The 13,966-nt window shown below is 41.3% G+C and overlaps 5 protein-coding genes across 8 annotated transcripts in view; 3 read left to right on the plus strand and 2 right to left on the minus strand.

Moving 5' to 3' along the window:
* LOC101744167 (netrin-B) overlaps positions 1 to 13,966 on the plus strand; it is a 249,874-nt gene that overhangs the window by 103,062 nt on the left and 132,846 nt on the right. The window lies entirely within an intron of this gene.
* Positions 4,713 to 5,115, minus strand: Bbx-a4 (bombyxin A-4). Its single transcript, NM_001128135.2, is given in 1 exon segment — positions 4,713 to 5,115. A coding segment is annotated over 1 exon segment (279 nt). The 5' UTR covers positions 5,053 to 5,115; the 3' UTR covers positions 4,713 to 4,773.
* On the plus strand, positions 5,596 to 5,868 carry Bbx-b4 (bombyxin B-4). The gene has a single exon (NM_001128320.2). It carries the CDS (start codon positions 5,596 to 5,598, stop codon positions 5,866 to 5,868), a length of 273 nt encoding a protein of 90 aa, NP_001121792.2.
* On the minus strand, positions 9,461 to 9,851 carry Bbx-a3 (bombyxin A-3). Its single transcript, NM_001173419.1, has one exon. The coding sequence runs from the start codon at positions 9,785 to 9,787 to the stop codon at positions 9,509 to 9,511; it is 279 nt and encodes a 92-aa protein (NP_001166890.1). The 5' UTR covers positions 9,788 to 9,851; the 3' UTR covers positions 9,461 to 9,508.
* Positions 12,033 to 12,419, plus strand: Bbx-b2 (bombyxin B-2). The gene has a single exon (NM_001128321.1). It carries the CDS (start codon positions 12,095 to 12,097, stop codon positions 12,365 to 12,367), a length of 273 nt encoding a protein of 90 aa, NP_001121793.1. The 5' UTR covers positions 12,033 to 12,094; the 3' UTR covers positions 12,368 to 12,419.

Raw genomic sequence — 13,966 nt, forward strand, 5'->3', positions numbered from 1 at the left:
AAGATTTAAAGTCTTTTACAATGTATACGTTTTTACCAATTCTCTTTAATATCACACCTTTACACCACGTATATTTATTATTAACAAGATATTTTTTGTACATAATTACTTGGCCTAGCTCAAAATTTCTGACTTTCCCTCCTTTTGTTTTACTTTGCGTACACTGTTTAGATAAAACATAATCAGTCAAAGAAGCAGATGAAGGCGACGGTGGCGAACGCGGGTTCATTAAATCTAAACGTGAACGTAATTTGCGACCAAACACTAACTGTGCCGGAGACATTCCAGTTGTCGAGTGAACTGAGTTTCTATAATCGAAAACGTATTTGTATAGTCGCAGTTTGTTTTCCCTAGCATTTGTACTACTCAACAAACAAGTTTTGATACCCCTTTTTACTATTTTCACATAAGCTTCGGCTTGTCCGTTGCTTGCCGGATGGTATGCCGGCGAAGTAATATGAGATATACCGTTTAGTGTACAAAAATTAAGAAACTCCTGAGAACAAAAATTAGTACCGTTATCCGTAACTACCGTATGAGGCAATCCGTATCTGGACATGTACTCATACATTCTTTCAATGACCGCACTAGTAGTTGTGGAAGCCATCTCGTACACCTCAAGCCACTTGGAGTACGCGTCTACTAGGACCAGGTACATCCGACCATTCAGCGGACCTAGAAAGTCTAAGTGTACACGGTAAAAGGGTTGTGGGGGGTATTCCCACGGGCACACCGGAGTGCGCGGCGGAGTCGGTCGTAGCTGCATACACACCTCACATGAGCTAATCATATTTTCTAAGGCGTCGTCTAAGCCTGGAAACCAACATCGAGATCGAGCTTCAGCCTTTGTTTTAACTATGCCCATGTGTGAGGTATGCAACTCTGTTAAAATACGGTGACGCAAACTTCCTGGTATCACCACTTTATGACCCCTCATAACGCAACCATTTTCAACGGACAGTTGCAATCTACATAAGTAGTAAGGCTTAACTTCTGCGTTAATAATTTTTTTAGGCCATCCGTTTTGAATATATTTGATGACTTCACGTAATATGCTATCATTGCTGGTTGCGTTACGTAATTCAGTCACCGATATCGGGAGTGCGCCTTGCACTACGAAGCAAACATAAGAGGCGCTGTCGAACGCATCGACATCGACCGCTCCCGCTCCGCGCCTGGTCCCCCCGCCTCGACCACCGCACGCGCCCGCGCCGGCCGGTAGACTCGCACGAAACAGATAGTCCGCACTATTATCTGCACTCTTCACGTACTCGATTACATAATTATAACCACTAAGAAAAATTGCATATCTTTGAAGTCTGTTTGCCGAGACTTCTGGGATGCCTCGTTGTGGGCCAAATATTGAGAGCAGCGGTTTGTGGTCCGTCCTTAGTATAAATGGATTTGACCTGCCGTACAAATATTGATGAAATCGACGAACACCAAATATAATCGCGGTTGCTTCCTTTTGGATTTGTGAGTACCTTTTCTCGGCGTCGTTGAGCGTGCGCGAAGCGAAAGAGATAGGTTTTTCCTGGCCATCGGAACTCACCTGTGATAGAATAGCACCTAATCCATTGGGCGACGCGTCTACAGTGAGAATTATATTTGCATTAGGATTAAAATGGGCCAATACATTATCGGATGCTAACATTTTTTTTATTTCATTAAACGCCTTATCATGTAACTTAGACCAACGCCACTTTGTTTCTTTTTTTAAAAGTTCGTATAATGGTCCGAGAATACAAGATGCATTCGGTACAAAATTCCTATAATAATTTACTAAGCCTAAGAAAGATCGTAGTTGACTAACATTCGTAGGCGCCGGTGCCTTTAATATTGCTTTTATTTTATCGGGTGATTTCCTTAGCCCCTCTTTATTAATGATAGACCCTAAATAATTAATTTCATCTTGAAAGAACTGACATTTAGACTTTTGTAGAACAAATCCTGCGTCTTGCAACCGTTTTAGGACCTGATGCAATCTCTCAAGATGTTCAGAGTCATTGCGACCCGTTATGAGCACATCGTCCAATAAACACAGCGTGCCGTCCAGGCCCGCTAGCACTGTATCCATGGCTCGCTGGAAAATTGATGGCCCACTAGCTAACCCGAACACCAAACGCGTATACGCGAAGATCCCTTTATGCGTATTGATACAAGTTAACTTTTGGGATTCTTCATCCAGACAAAACTGACCGTAGGCCATAGACAAATCTAATTTAGTAAATTTCTGGCCCCCGTATAGTTTAGAAAACAACTCGTTTACGGTAGGCAACGGATACTGTTCTACAACTAATTGCTTGTTTATAGTAACAGAGTAGTCCGCGCAGATACGGACCGAACCGTCACGTTTCAGTACCGGGACTATTGGTGACGCGTAGTCGGAATGCTCGACTGGTCGGAGTACTCCCAGTCCCACCAAACGGTTTATCTCTTTTTCCACTTTTTCACGCAGAGCAAATGCGACCGGCCGTGGTTTAAAAAATATAGGATGAGCACTTTCTTTTAATTTCAAATTAACTTTATATTTGTTGAATTTACCTAGCTTGTCCGAGAACACGGCGGGATATTGTTCCTGTATTAATTTCAACGTGTCACGGGTAGTGGCACATTTATATACGGGCGCTAGCTGCAGTTCAAATTGTGCGATGAAGTCGCGGCCCAGTAAAGGCGGTCCGCCATCGCGCACCACGTACACGTCGAGCTGGCGCGTGCGACCCCGCCACTCCACTAACAACTGAGCGCGACCGGCGCAACCTAACACGTCACCCGAGTAACTTAATAACTTCTTATTTGTGCTAAATAAGGGAATGTTTTTAAAATGTTCGTTATATGTATCTACGGACATAACGGTAACAGCTGACCCACTATCAATCTCAAAGTTCATTCTGATACCATTGACACACACGGCTTCGATTAATGGTTCACCTCGCAAAGATCGAATGTTACAAATTTTACCGTCGTCACCGTCACCTTCATCGTTCTCCTCCGTTACAACATAATTGATTCTTTTGCACATTCTACGCAAATGTCCTTTTTTGTTGCACTTCCTACAAGTGTAACTCGCAAAACGACACTCCGCGGCTTTGTGATTCGAATAACCACACACGGAACACTTTACTTTTGCACTTTGAGGTACACTAGTCGGAGAACGTTTGCCTATTTTGTACAGCTCTGTAACGACAGTCTCGGCAGCAGCGCTTGCAGCAGCAGCCGCGCGGGCGCTGCGCAAGCTCTCGGTCAGCTCCACAGCCCTGGCGAAGGTCAGCCCGGCCAGCTCCTGCACGTACATTTTTTCTTTCTCCACGCCCGGCAGCATACCCATAATGAATCGATCTCTTAATGCTTCTTCTACATTGCTGAAGTTACACTGAGAAGTGAGACCTCGTAACCTCGCAGCCCACTGTGATGGTGTCTCCTGGGGTAGTTGTGTGGCGGCATAAAAATGATGACGCTCGCCAAATCCCACTGATTTTGGAGTGAAATGGTTGTCCAAGGCACTAACTATATCTTCGTATGGTACTTCTTGAACTTCTTTAGGCAGCACGAGATCAGCTGCCAGTTTGTAGGTAGATTCGCTGAGTGTGCTAAGCAATATGGCCCGTCTTTTGACTCCTGCTGGATCTTTCACCACGTTAATATCGTTCGCGATGAACCACTGTGTGAGTCTGCATCTCCAAGTCTTCCAAGTTTGCATGCTATGATCGAAATTACTTAAATTTCCGAAAGACATTATTTTTTATTTTTTGGTGTGGGTACCTCGTCGCCAATGTTGTGTTAGCGTGTATGGGGACAAGTGATACTCAAGACGGCCAGTGACACACTAACATTTATTACAAACATAACAGAAATAATTGTGTAGGCAAAATTAGAGGTTTTAGCTGGTTGGGGTACAGCACTACCCGAGCCCTCCATTTTCGGGTGTCCATGATGGATTTTCCCTCCTGTTTTGTCTGTATTTATAAAAAAAAATGTCTGTTCAGTCCCATTATGTGTTTTCGTTTAGTTGATCATTGGCTCTGATTATTGGTACAAAGAATGGCTGACTGGCTCAATGCAAAAACAATATCACTGTACAGACGACCTATGACTATCCTGTGCTCTAAGTTATTACATAAGTGGCCACAACAGTCATGCAATTCCCGAAGAAAATTTATATCCCTTAGACGTTCATGATAATATTGTGTGTATAATTTTATTTCATTATAATTTCTTAGACTCAATTTTTAATATGTCAATTGAGTAACTCTTGTGGTTGCCAACGTTTTCCTACAAATAGTAACGTAATGAATTACGGATCCTTATCTAGGTATATAACATGTCTGATATGTTTGACAACTTTAATAAACTACTTTCTAGTAATTTTCAATAATAAGTGGCTTTTTTTGTGTCTTTGAAATTGAAAAGAAAAGTGTAAAGGTCATAAATGTGATGGATATTTAATAATGACATATGACCATAAAAAGTTACTTGAACTTTTGGTGTGAGACACGTCTCAACATCACTCATCACATGGGGCTCTAACATCCAGTTAATATCAGGCAGTTGGTAAGCTTCTGTGATTTTCGCGCTAATGAAGGAAAACGATAGTCTGAGGCTCGGAAGCTTGCTTGCCAATCAAAATCATCTAAATGATATCTAAAAAACTGTATCTAAATCTCCAGTCAACACTTTCAATTGTGGTTCAGGAAAAGAAGAAGTTTTTATTATTATTTACGGTTTTTTATTTCCAAATGTATTGAGAACGAACCAGTTCGGTAAAGGAATGGTCTAACAGTACGACAGAAGCACGTCCACGCTGCAGGGTCTGAGACAGCACTCATCCACGATGCCTCGTTTGCCGCGTCCTTCCGAGTACGGCATCAGCCACGCGGAGCCGTAGCTCGCGAACTGAGCACCGCTGCGCTTGTCCACGCCCGCTTCCCAACACAGGTCGGCCAGAGTGCGAGCCAAGTGGCGCCCGCAGTACGTGTGCACTCCTTGTGGCTGTTGTGTTGACACCCACATTACTGTTGACAATATTAATGCAATAGCAAGGAGAATCTTCATGTTTGACAACTGAAGTGTGTTTCGGAGGACGTCTCGCTGATGCCACAGATGAAATGTGAATGTGAAGAATGCTAAGCAACCCTTCCTTTATATATGGACAATTAGATAATGAATATTTATATAATAACACATGGACATGTGATTTTTTTGACATTGCGTAGGTTCCGGTCGTTAACCAGAATGAAAATCAATGAACTGAATCAAATTTTGTATATTCACAATGTTCAAAAGATTGTATTAGGGTTAATGAAGTTAATTATGTATCAGATTTACAGATTTAAAATGGTATTGTAAATTGAAATGTTTAATGAATACAGATTGTAGTAGTAAATTTATCACAATCTGAGTACAGCCGGATGGCGATTTCTCGTGTCTAATGTGCTGTTCACCTAATAGACCCACGCGACATTGTAAGGTGGGATTAATTGTATAGTAATTAAGGAGTTTTCAGTATAAAAGAACCAGTCCGCCTTGCTTACATCACATTCGAATCCAATACGTTGGACTGATAAGGACTGTCTCGTAAAACCATTACAAAGCACCATGATGAAGACTGCAGTAATGTTCATGTTAGTGGTCGTGATCAGTCTTATGTGTTCAGGCGAGGCGCAGGAGGTAGCGCGTACGTACTGTGGCCGACACTTGGCGGATACACTCGCCGACTTGTGCTTCGGGGTGGAGAAACGCAGCGGTGCGCAGTACGCGCCCTACTTCTGGACGAGACAATACTTGGGATCTCGCGGGAAACGCGGCGTAGTGGACGAATGTTGTTTCCGGCCTTGCACACTTGACGTTCTCTTATCTTATTGTGGTTAGGTTCAATTGTATGTCGAGTTTTATTGATTACTATTAAGATTTAATTAATAAACTGGCAGTAAAGAAGTATTTTAGTCATTTTAATGTAGAGAAAGTTTTGAGATGAACATTTTACATTGTTAGAATTTTAAAACTTGGACCTTTTTCTACTCATTTAAAGATGGGTATTTAGCTATGTTTTAGTTGACTCTAGCTTATACATTTTTTAGTCCCTTTGAGATTTGATTTGAGGCGATCTATAATTAAACAGAGCCATTAATGGCGTCGCATCGCGAGAGCATCGGTATCACAGGATTCGACTGATGCATGACCACGACCACTCTGTCAAGAGTGTACGACTAGGATGATAATTAAACAGAGTATTCAGTTGTTGAGAACAATGAACTATGTTTTAGAGTCTTTTCACTACCATTTTTTGTAGTATTGATGTCGATAGACCGACCGATAGGTTGACTGAAACAAAGTTTGTCTGTTCTTATTCGACTCAGTCTTTTCTAACTTTTTGTCCACTCTTTCTTTTAATAGTTGACAAATTAGATGACACTTTCTTGACTGACAATTCCGCTAAGTTTGCGCACTGTCTCAGCATACTTCCCCATTCCCGTCACTTCATAACGACAGTCCTTTCGTCGAGACACGGGGCCGAGTCGCATCACTTCTAGACACGTCACCACCGGTAGACAACCGGTGAACAGGAGACTCTGTGAGGAGGATCTCAGGGCGCCACCACTTACCGCTCTGGGAGACTTACACCAATAAAAGAAACAAATTATATATAACAAAATTGTGTTTATTGAACACAGATATAGAACATTAAATGAGTTAATTTACAACAGTTATAATAAAAACTAGTGAGAGGTTACGATATAAAATTGAAGGTGTGTCGGTAGATACACCGAACACTCGAGAAAGTTACACAAAGAAAATTTATATAAATTAGTTAAAGGAAAAAATAAGCTTCACCGGATCACTTCGCAGCAACCGGGGTTGCTGTATGCGAGCGAGGCTGGGAATGCGGGTGTGTTCTAGGTCTACCGCAGTCAAGCAGCCTTTCTTGGACCGACTTCCTAGAGCTCCCCGCTTCTGGCGCGTCATATAGAAAGGTGCTGTGGGATCCCGAAGGTGAACGAAACGTCACGCTCCGCACCCTAACTGTAGTACATATTTTGTACCAGTTACAAGGACCTAAGTGTTAAGACATAATTATGTTTTAAATTTATTTTATTAAGGTTTGTGGACACAGTGTGGAGAATAATACAAAAGCACTTACCCTGGTTTATCACACGACACCAAGGATTAATGAAACAGACTTTGGTAAATCAAAGATTACAATCACCTTGCAGCTCAAGAGATGTTATACGAAAGAGACTTGGACAAAGTGAACTTGTCCTTTTATGTTACTAATGTGTCGTTTCTCGAAGATTCTGCATGCCAGTGATGTGCAACATTTGTCGTCTCACGACATACAAAATCGCACAGTCACGACGTGCAGTGTCGAGTATGTGAGGCTTAAAATCGTTTTCTCCACACTGCGCCACGTATAAACGCTAGATGGCGTTACACCGCTTGCACAAAAAGAAAGACTTACGAAATTTATATAACTAGTGCATTATTGAGACACCTATTGTTGAGTCGGTCCTTGACTCACTTTCATAAGTCTTTTAGGTCTAATTCAACCAAACTCCTTGCAGGTCAGCGACATTCTTAGTGTCTGAAATGTTGTTATAGCCTTACTACTCGGCACACGCTTTTAGTACCCACTCTGTTTTTAGATAAACTGTACTTGGTGTGGGCCTACAATTTGCAATCTGTAGATTTGCTAGTTTAAGAAATATCAATAGGCTGTTGGCTTTTTTCAAAGGAAGGATCGCAGCTATTTTAGAGACTTTGAGAATTGAGTAGGATGGATTAAAGAAATTCAGGAAGGAAAGGCTTGCTATCAGGTGCCCCAGTTCCTTTAGAGATGAGGTCCCACAGAGGTCAAATCGGAATTGCGACCTAATGAGAAATTCCGGCGAGAAAGGCAGGAGGCTGGCTTACACTTGCTGCACTTAAATTTATTCTGCCAGTCACGATACTGTGGTATACCTGAAAATATTGTTAATGTCCAATAAATACTCTGAATTGTACAGTAATAATAGTCTCTTATTTTATTTCGAGTTAAATTTAATAGGCAATAGAGATCTATAGTTACAACGAAATTTGACCAGTAAGATAAGAATATGACAGCTCGAAGATATTATATTTAAGAATACGAAATCATACCACTGTGCCGACTCAAAAGACCACTACAGGTAGAAAGACCAACCTATGTGGAGGAAGTCGTAAAAAGGAAGGAATAATGACAGACGATGAGACAAAAAGAGGAGGGAAGAAAAACGTGTAAATGGCTTTTATAGAATTGATTGAAACATTAATACAAACACTATATAGGTAGGCGTGTTTAATTAAAGATACCTTACATGAAAGGACTTTTAAGCGAGCACTCCTGCAGCATGACCAATATATTGTTAATAGGCTGTTGGCCGTGTGCATCATTTGTGAATGTTATCTGAACAAAATTAAATTTTTTTGGGTTGATTTGCTGGTTCTAGGTTATTGTTTGGTTAAGTACTACACAGTAATGCAATTATTCTTGGGTTCTATATTCCCAAGTAACCGTGAGTGTTATGACTCTGATAACCGCTTAATATTATTACCCAGGCGTGAGAGTCTGTCATGCCACGCCACAAAAGTAAGCATTTTCACGGGGCTCGAGGGCAAGACAAAACCTTTTAATTTTGCTTTTGCCGATCTTTTTACTGGTGGTAGGACCTCTTGTGAGTCCGCACGGGTGGGTACTACCACCCTACCTATTTCTGCTGTGAAGCAGTTATGCCTTTCGGTTTGAAGGGTGTAGCAGTCGTTGTAACTATACTTGAGACATGTCTGTCATGCCACGCCACAAAAGTAAGCATTTTCACGGGGCTCGAGGGCAAGACAAAACCTTTTAATTTTGCTTTTGCCGATCTTTTTACTGGTGGTAGGACCTCTTGTGAGTCCGCGCGGGTGGGTACTACCACCCTACCTATTTCTGCTGTGAAGCAGTTATGCCTTTCGGTTTGAAGGGTGTAGCAGTCGTTGTAACTATACTTGAGACATGTCTGTCATGCCACGCCACAAAAGTAAGCATTTTCACGGGGCTCGAGGGCAAGACAAAACCTTTTAATTTTGCTTTTGCCGATCTTTTTACTGGTGGTAGGACCTCTTGTGAGTCCGCGCGGGTGGGTACCACCACCCTACCTATTTCTGCTGTGAAACAGTTATGCCTTTCGGTTTGAAGGGTGTAGCAGTCGTTGTAACTATACTTGAGACATTAGAACTTATATCTCAAGGTGGGTGGCGCATTTACCTTGTGGATGTCTATGGGCTCCAGTAACCACATAACACCAGGTGGGCTGTGAGCTCGTCTACCCATCTGAGCAATAAAAAAAATAAAAAAAAGATCAAAATCAACGACGTAAAGGCCACCGTAAACCATATTTGTATCGCCAGTCAACACTTCTAGTTATGGTTCAGGAAGAGAAGAACAACTTTTTGTTATTTACAGCTATTTATTTCCAAATGTTTTGAGAACGAATTAGTTTGGTAAAGGAGTGTTCTAACAGTACGACAGAAGCACGTCCACGCTGCAGGGTCTGAGACAGCACTCATCCACGATGCCTCGTTTGCCGCGTCCTTCCGAGTACGGCATCAGCCACGCGGAGCCGTAGCTCACGTACTGAGCATCGCTGCGCTTGTCCACGCCCGCTTCCCAGCACAGGTTGGCCAGAGTGCGAGCCAAGTGGCGCCCGCAGTACGTGTGCACTCCTTGTGGCTGTTGTGTTGACACCCACATTACTGTTGACAACATTAATGCAATAGCAAGGAGAATCTTCATGTTTGGCGACTAAAGTGTGTTTCGGAGGACGTCTCGCTGATGCCACAGATGAAATGTGAATGTGAAGAAAGCTAAGCAACCCTTCCTTTATATATGGACGATTAGTTAATGAATATTTATATAATAACACATGTACATGTGATTTATATGACATTGCGTAGGTTCCAATAATTAACCAATGAACTGAATTAAATTTTGTATAATAACCGGCAAACTTCTTGAGCATTTGTTGACGTAGTGGGGGTAAGTTTGCGCATGGTACACTCACGTGCAAAAACATTACTTACTCTGCGTCATAATGCTATTAAAATTATTAAAATCAACATATGTATTTATTTATATATTTATTAGAACATCAACAAAACATATAGGTTAATAATTGTAATAATTTAATCTTGGGGTAAAATAGATATTCCTTCTATTAAGTCAAAACTAGAGCTGTTGCCAGGTCTTGGTTCAATTGAAGCGAAGCTGGTATTTGTATATTTTTTTTCGTTATCATAATCTTGACCATCATCATCATCACTGTTTTCATCACCCGAGTCGCTATCATCGTGATGAGTCGACATAGGGCTCATCGGCGTAGTTTACAACTCGGTCGATTCGGTCTTCTTTTTTGTCTATAATTAATTATTTTTTGAAGATATTCGATTCGTAGTAATCGAATGTTACTTTTTTCATTTACCAGCTTCCGATTATTTTCTGTTCTTTTTTTCCATTTGAAGCCTAGCTCTTTCATAATTCGTCGTAAGCTTCATTCCGAGCCATTAAAATTTATATCTTCTTTAAATTTTTCGAAGCCTTTCTACGGTATGGAGTTTCGCTGCTTGTTATGTAGTTATTATGATTACATCTTTTTATTACAGATTGAACGAAACTATCCATTCCGGTAACTTTCTTCTTCCCTGATCTTTTCTTACCCGGAGCCCGCAACACGGCGAGCAAGCCAGAGCCTTTAGCTTCGTTAATAATGCACCTAACAGTACTCACTGATGTTTTTGTTGCTTCCGAAGTCTGTTTTAATTTTTCCATATCATTCTTCCCCTGTTTTATAATGAAGCAATATACGTCGTACACAAATTTTCTACCCTTTCTTTTAAGTACTAGTTTGTCACGGCATAGTGTATGTTTTATAAAAAATCAACAAACACTCAACAAATAGCAATGGCAACAAAGTCCACAAGCAATTATAACAAATAACTTAACGATTAATAACGATAGACTTTCCACTGTACGCAAGCGTACTTTTGGGAGCAAGCGGAATGAGGGCGCGGTGCGGGACGCAAGGTTCGACTGATCTACCAATAACGCGCTCGATACGATTTCCCCTGCCGTCGCGCCTCACCCTCACCACCAAAGTGATCTAAAATTCGGTTCTGCGCAGTCAAGGTCATTTGCTCAAGAAGTTTGCCGATTACTATACATTTACTTGACGCAGCTTTTAACTTTGAACGCCTCGCAAAATTTATAAATATTTGTCATCATCATTATGTAGTAAGTAGTAATTAGGAGACAAAGTAAGCATCATCCGGTATCAGTGGTGAACTTAGAACCAGTTCATAACGCTCGATACACACGTGGCTGGAAGAGAGCGTTTATGACTTTATCAGAGCTGTAGTCATCATCAGGCTTTGTAGATTATTTATGAAAGTATGGCGTGGTATGAGTGCTTTAATAGCTGGAATCATTTCAAAAGATTCGTAGTGGAAAATTCTACCATAGAGGAACTGCGCGTGCCAAGTGATGACCGGGTTACAATGTTGAAATCATTCTAAGAAGTCTTAGATTAAGACTGTCTCGTTTGATGCGAGGTTCGGCAAACCTAAGGTTCGCCAAACTCTGGTCTGCAAACTGGTATTCTCCAGCAAAGCTCCGAAATTATCGTTTTACCAGTTCATAAAATGTACACGAACCGAATTCTTGTGCTGGAATAGAACATTCACAGTAAACAGGAAAGTAACCAAGTTCAGAGACTTTATATGCGAAACGTGGCGCTACTCGAGAATCAATACCAGCTGCATCATTATGAATATTTAGGTTTACATCCGCGGGTCTAATTTATTTCACAGTGTGTAGGTTTCATTCAGGCTTTAGAACGTTTGACCCCGGTACAAATGAAATTTTCCAGATCTGTAGTCTAATGTGCTTTTGACGTAATGGACCCAGGCGACATTGTAAGGTGAGATTAACTGAATAGTAATTAAGGAGTTTTCAGTATAAAAGAACCAGTTCGTCTTGCTTACATCACATTCGAATCCAATAGTTTGGGCTGATAAGGACCTTCTCTTAAAACGATTACAAAGCACCATGATGAAGACTTCAGTAATGTTCATGTTAGTATTCGTGATCAGTTTGATGTGTTCAAGCGAGGCGCAGGAGGTAGCGCGCACGTACTGCGGCCGACACTTGGCGGATACACTCGCCGACTTGTGCTTCGGGGTGGAGAAACGCAGCGGTGCGCAGTACGCGCCCTACTTCTGGACGAGACAATACTTGGGATCTCGCGGGAAACGCGGCGTAGTGGACGAATGCTGTTTCCGGCCTTGCACACTTGACGTTCTCTTATCTTATTGTGGTTAGGTTCAATTGTATCTCGAATTTTATTGATTATTATTAAGATTTAATTAATAAACTGGCAGTAAAGAAGTATTTCAGTCATTTTAATATAGAGAAAGTTTTGAGATGAACATTTTACATTGATAGAATTTTAAAACTTGGACCTTTTTCTACTCATTTAAAGATGGGTATTTAGCTGCGTTTTAGTTGACTCTAGCTTATAAATTTGTTTAGTCCCTTTGAGATTTCATTTGAGGCGATTTATAATTAAACAGCGCCGCAAGGGCGTCGCATCGCGAGAGCATCGGTATCACAGGATTCGACTGATGCATGACCACGACCACTCTGTCAAGAGTGTACGACTAGGATGATAATTAAACAGAGTATTCAGTTGTTGAGAACAATGAACTGATATTTTAGAGTCTTTTCACTCCCATTTTTTGTAGTATTGATGTCGATAGACCGACCGATATGTCGACTGAAACGGGATTCTCTGTTCTTATCCGCCTCAGTCTTTTCTAACTTTTTGTCCACTCTTTCTTTTAATAGTTGACAAATTAGATGACACTTTCTTGACTGACAATTCCGCTAAGTTTGCGCACTGTCACAGCATACTTCCCCATTCCCGTCACTTCATAACGACAGTCCTTTCGTCGTTTTCGATGTTACATGAGGCCCAGTCACGTCACTCCCCAAAAGGTGGTCTATGGGTCGAGAGACACGGGGCCTAGTCGCACCCAGCACACCAGTGAACTCTGTCCACTCTTTCTTTGAATAATTGACAAATTAGATGACACTTTCTTCTCTACACCAAGGATTAATGAAACAGACTTTGGTAAATCAAAGATTACAATCACCTCGCAGCTCAAGAGATGTTATACGAAAGAGACTTGGACAAAGTGAACTTGTCCTTTTATATTATTAATGTGTCGTTTCTCGAAGATTCTGCATGCCAGTGATGTGCAATATTTGTCGTCTGACGACATACAAAATCGCACAGTCACGACGTGCAGTGTCGAGTATGTGAGCCTTAAAATCGTTTTCTCCACACTGCGCCACGTTCAAACGCTAGATGGCGTTACACCGCTTGCACAAAAAGAAAGACTTACGAAATTTATATAAGTAGTGCATTATTGAGACACCTATTGATGAGTCGGTCCTTGACTCACTTCAAAACTCTTTTAGGTCAAATTCAACCAAACTGCTTGCAGGTTAGCGATATTCTTAGTGTCTGAAATGTTGTTATAGCCTTTCTACTCGGCAGACGCTTTTAGTACCTACTCTGATTTTAGATAAACTGTACTTGGTGTGGGCCTACAATTTGCAACCTGTAGATTTGCTAGTTTAAGAAATATCTATAGGCTGTTGGCTTTTTTCATCGGCAGCTATTTTAGAGACTTTGAGAATTGAGTAGCATGGATGAATGAAATTCAGGAAGGAAAGGCTTGCTATTAGGTGCCCCAGTTCCTTTAGAGATGAGGTCCCACAGAGATCAGCTCGGAATTGCGACCTAATGAGAAATTCCGGCGAGAAAGACAGGAGGCTAGCTTACACTTGCTTCACTTAAATTTGTTCTGCCAGTCACGATACAATAGTATACCTGAAAATATTGTTAATGTCCAA

This window comes from Bombyx mori, chromosome 11 (assembly GCF_030269925.1).
Source record: "Bombyx mori chromosome 11, ASM3026992v2".
Lineage (NCBI taxonomy): Eukaryota > Metazoa > Arthropoda > Insecta > Lepidoptera > Bombycidae > Bombyx > Bombyx mori.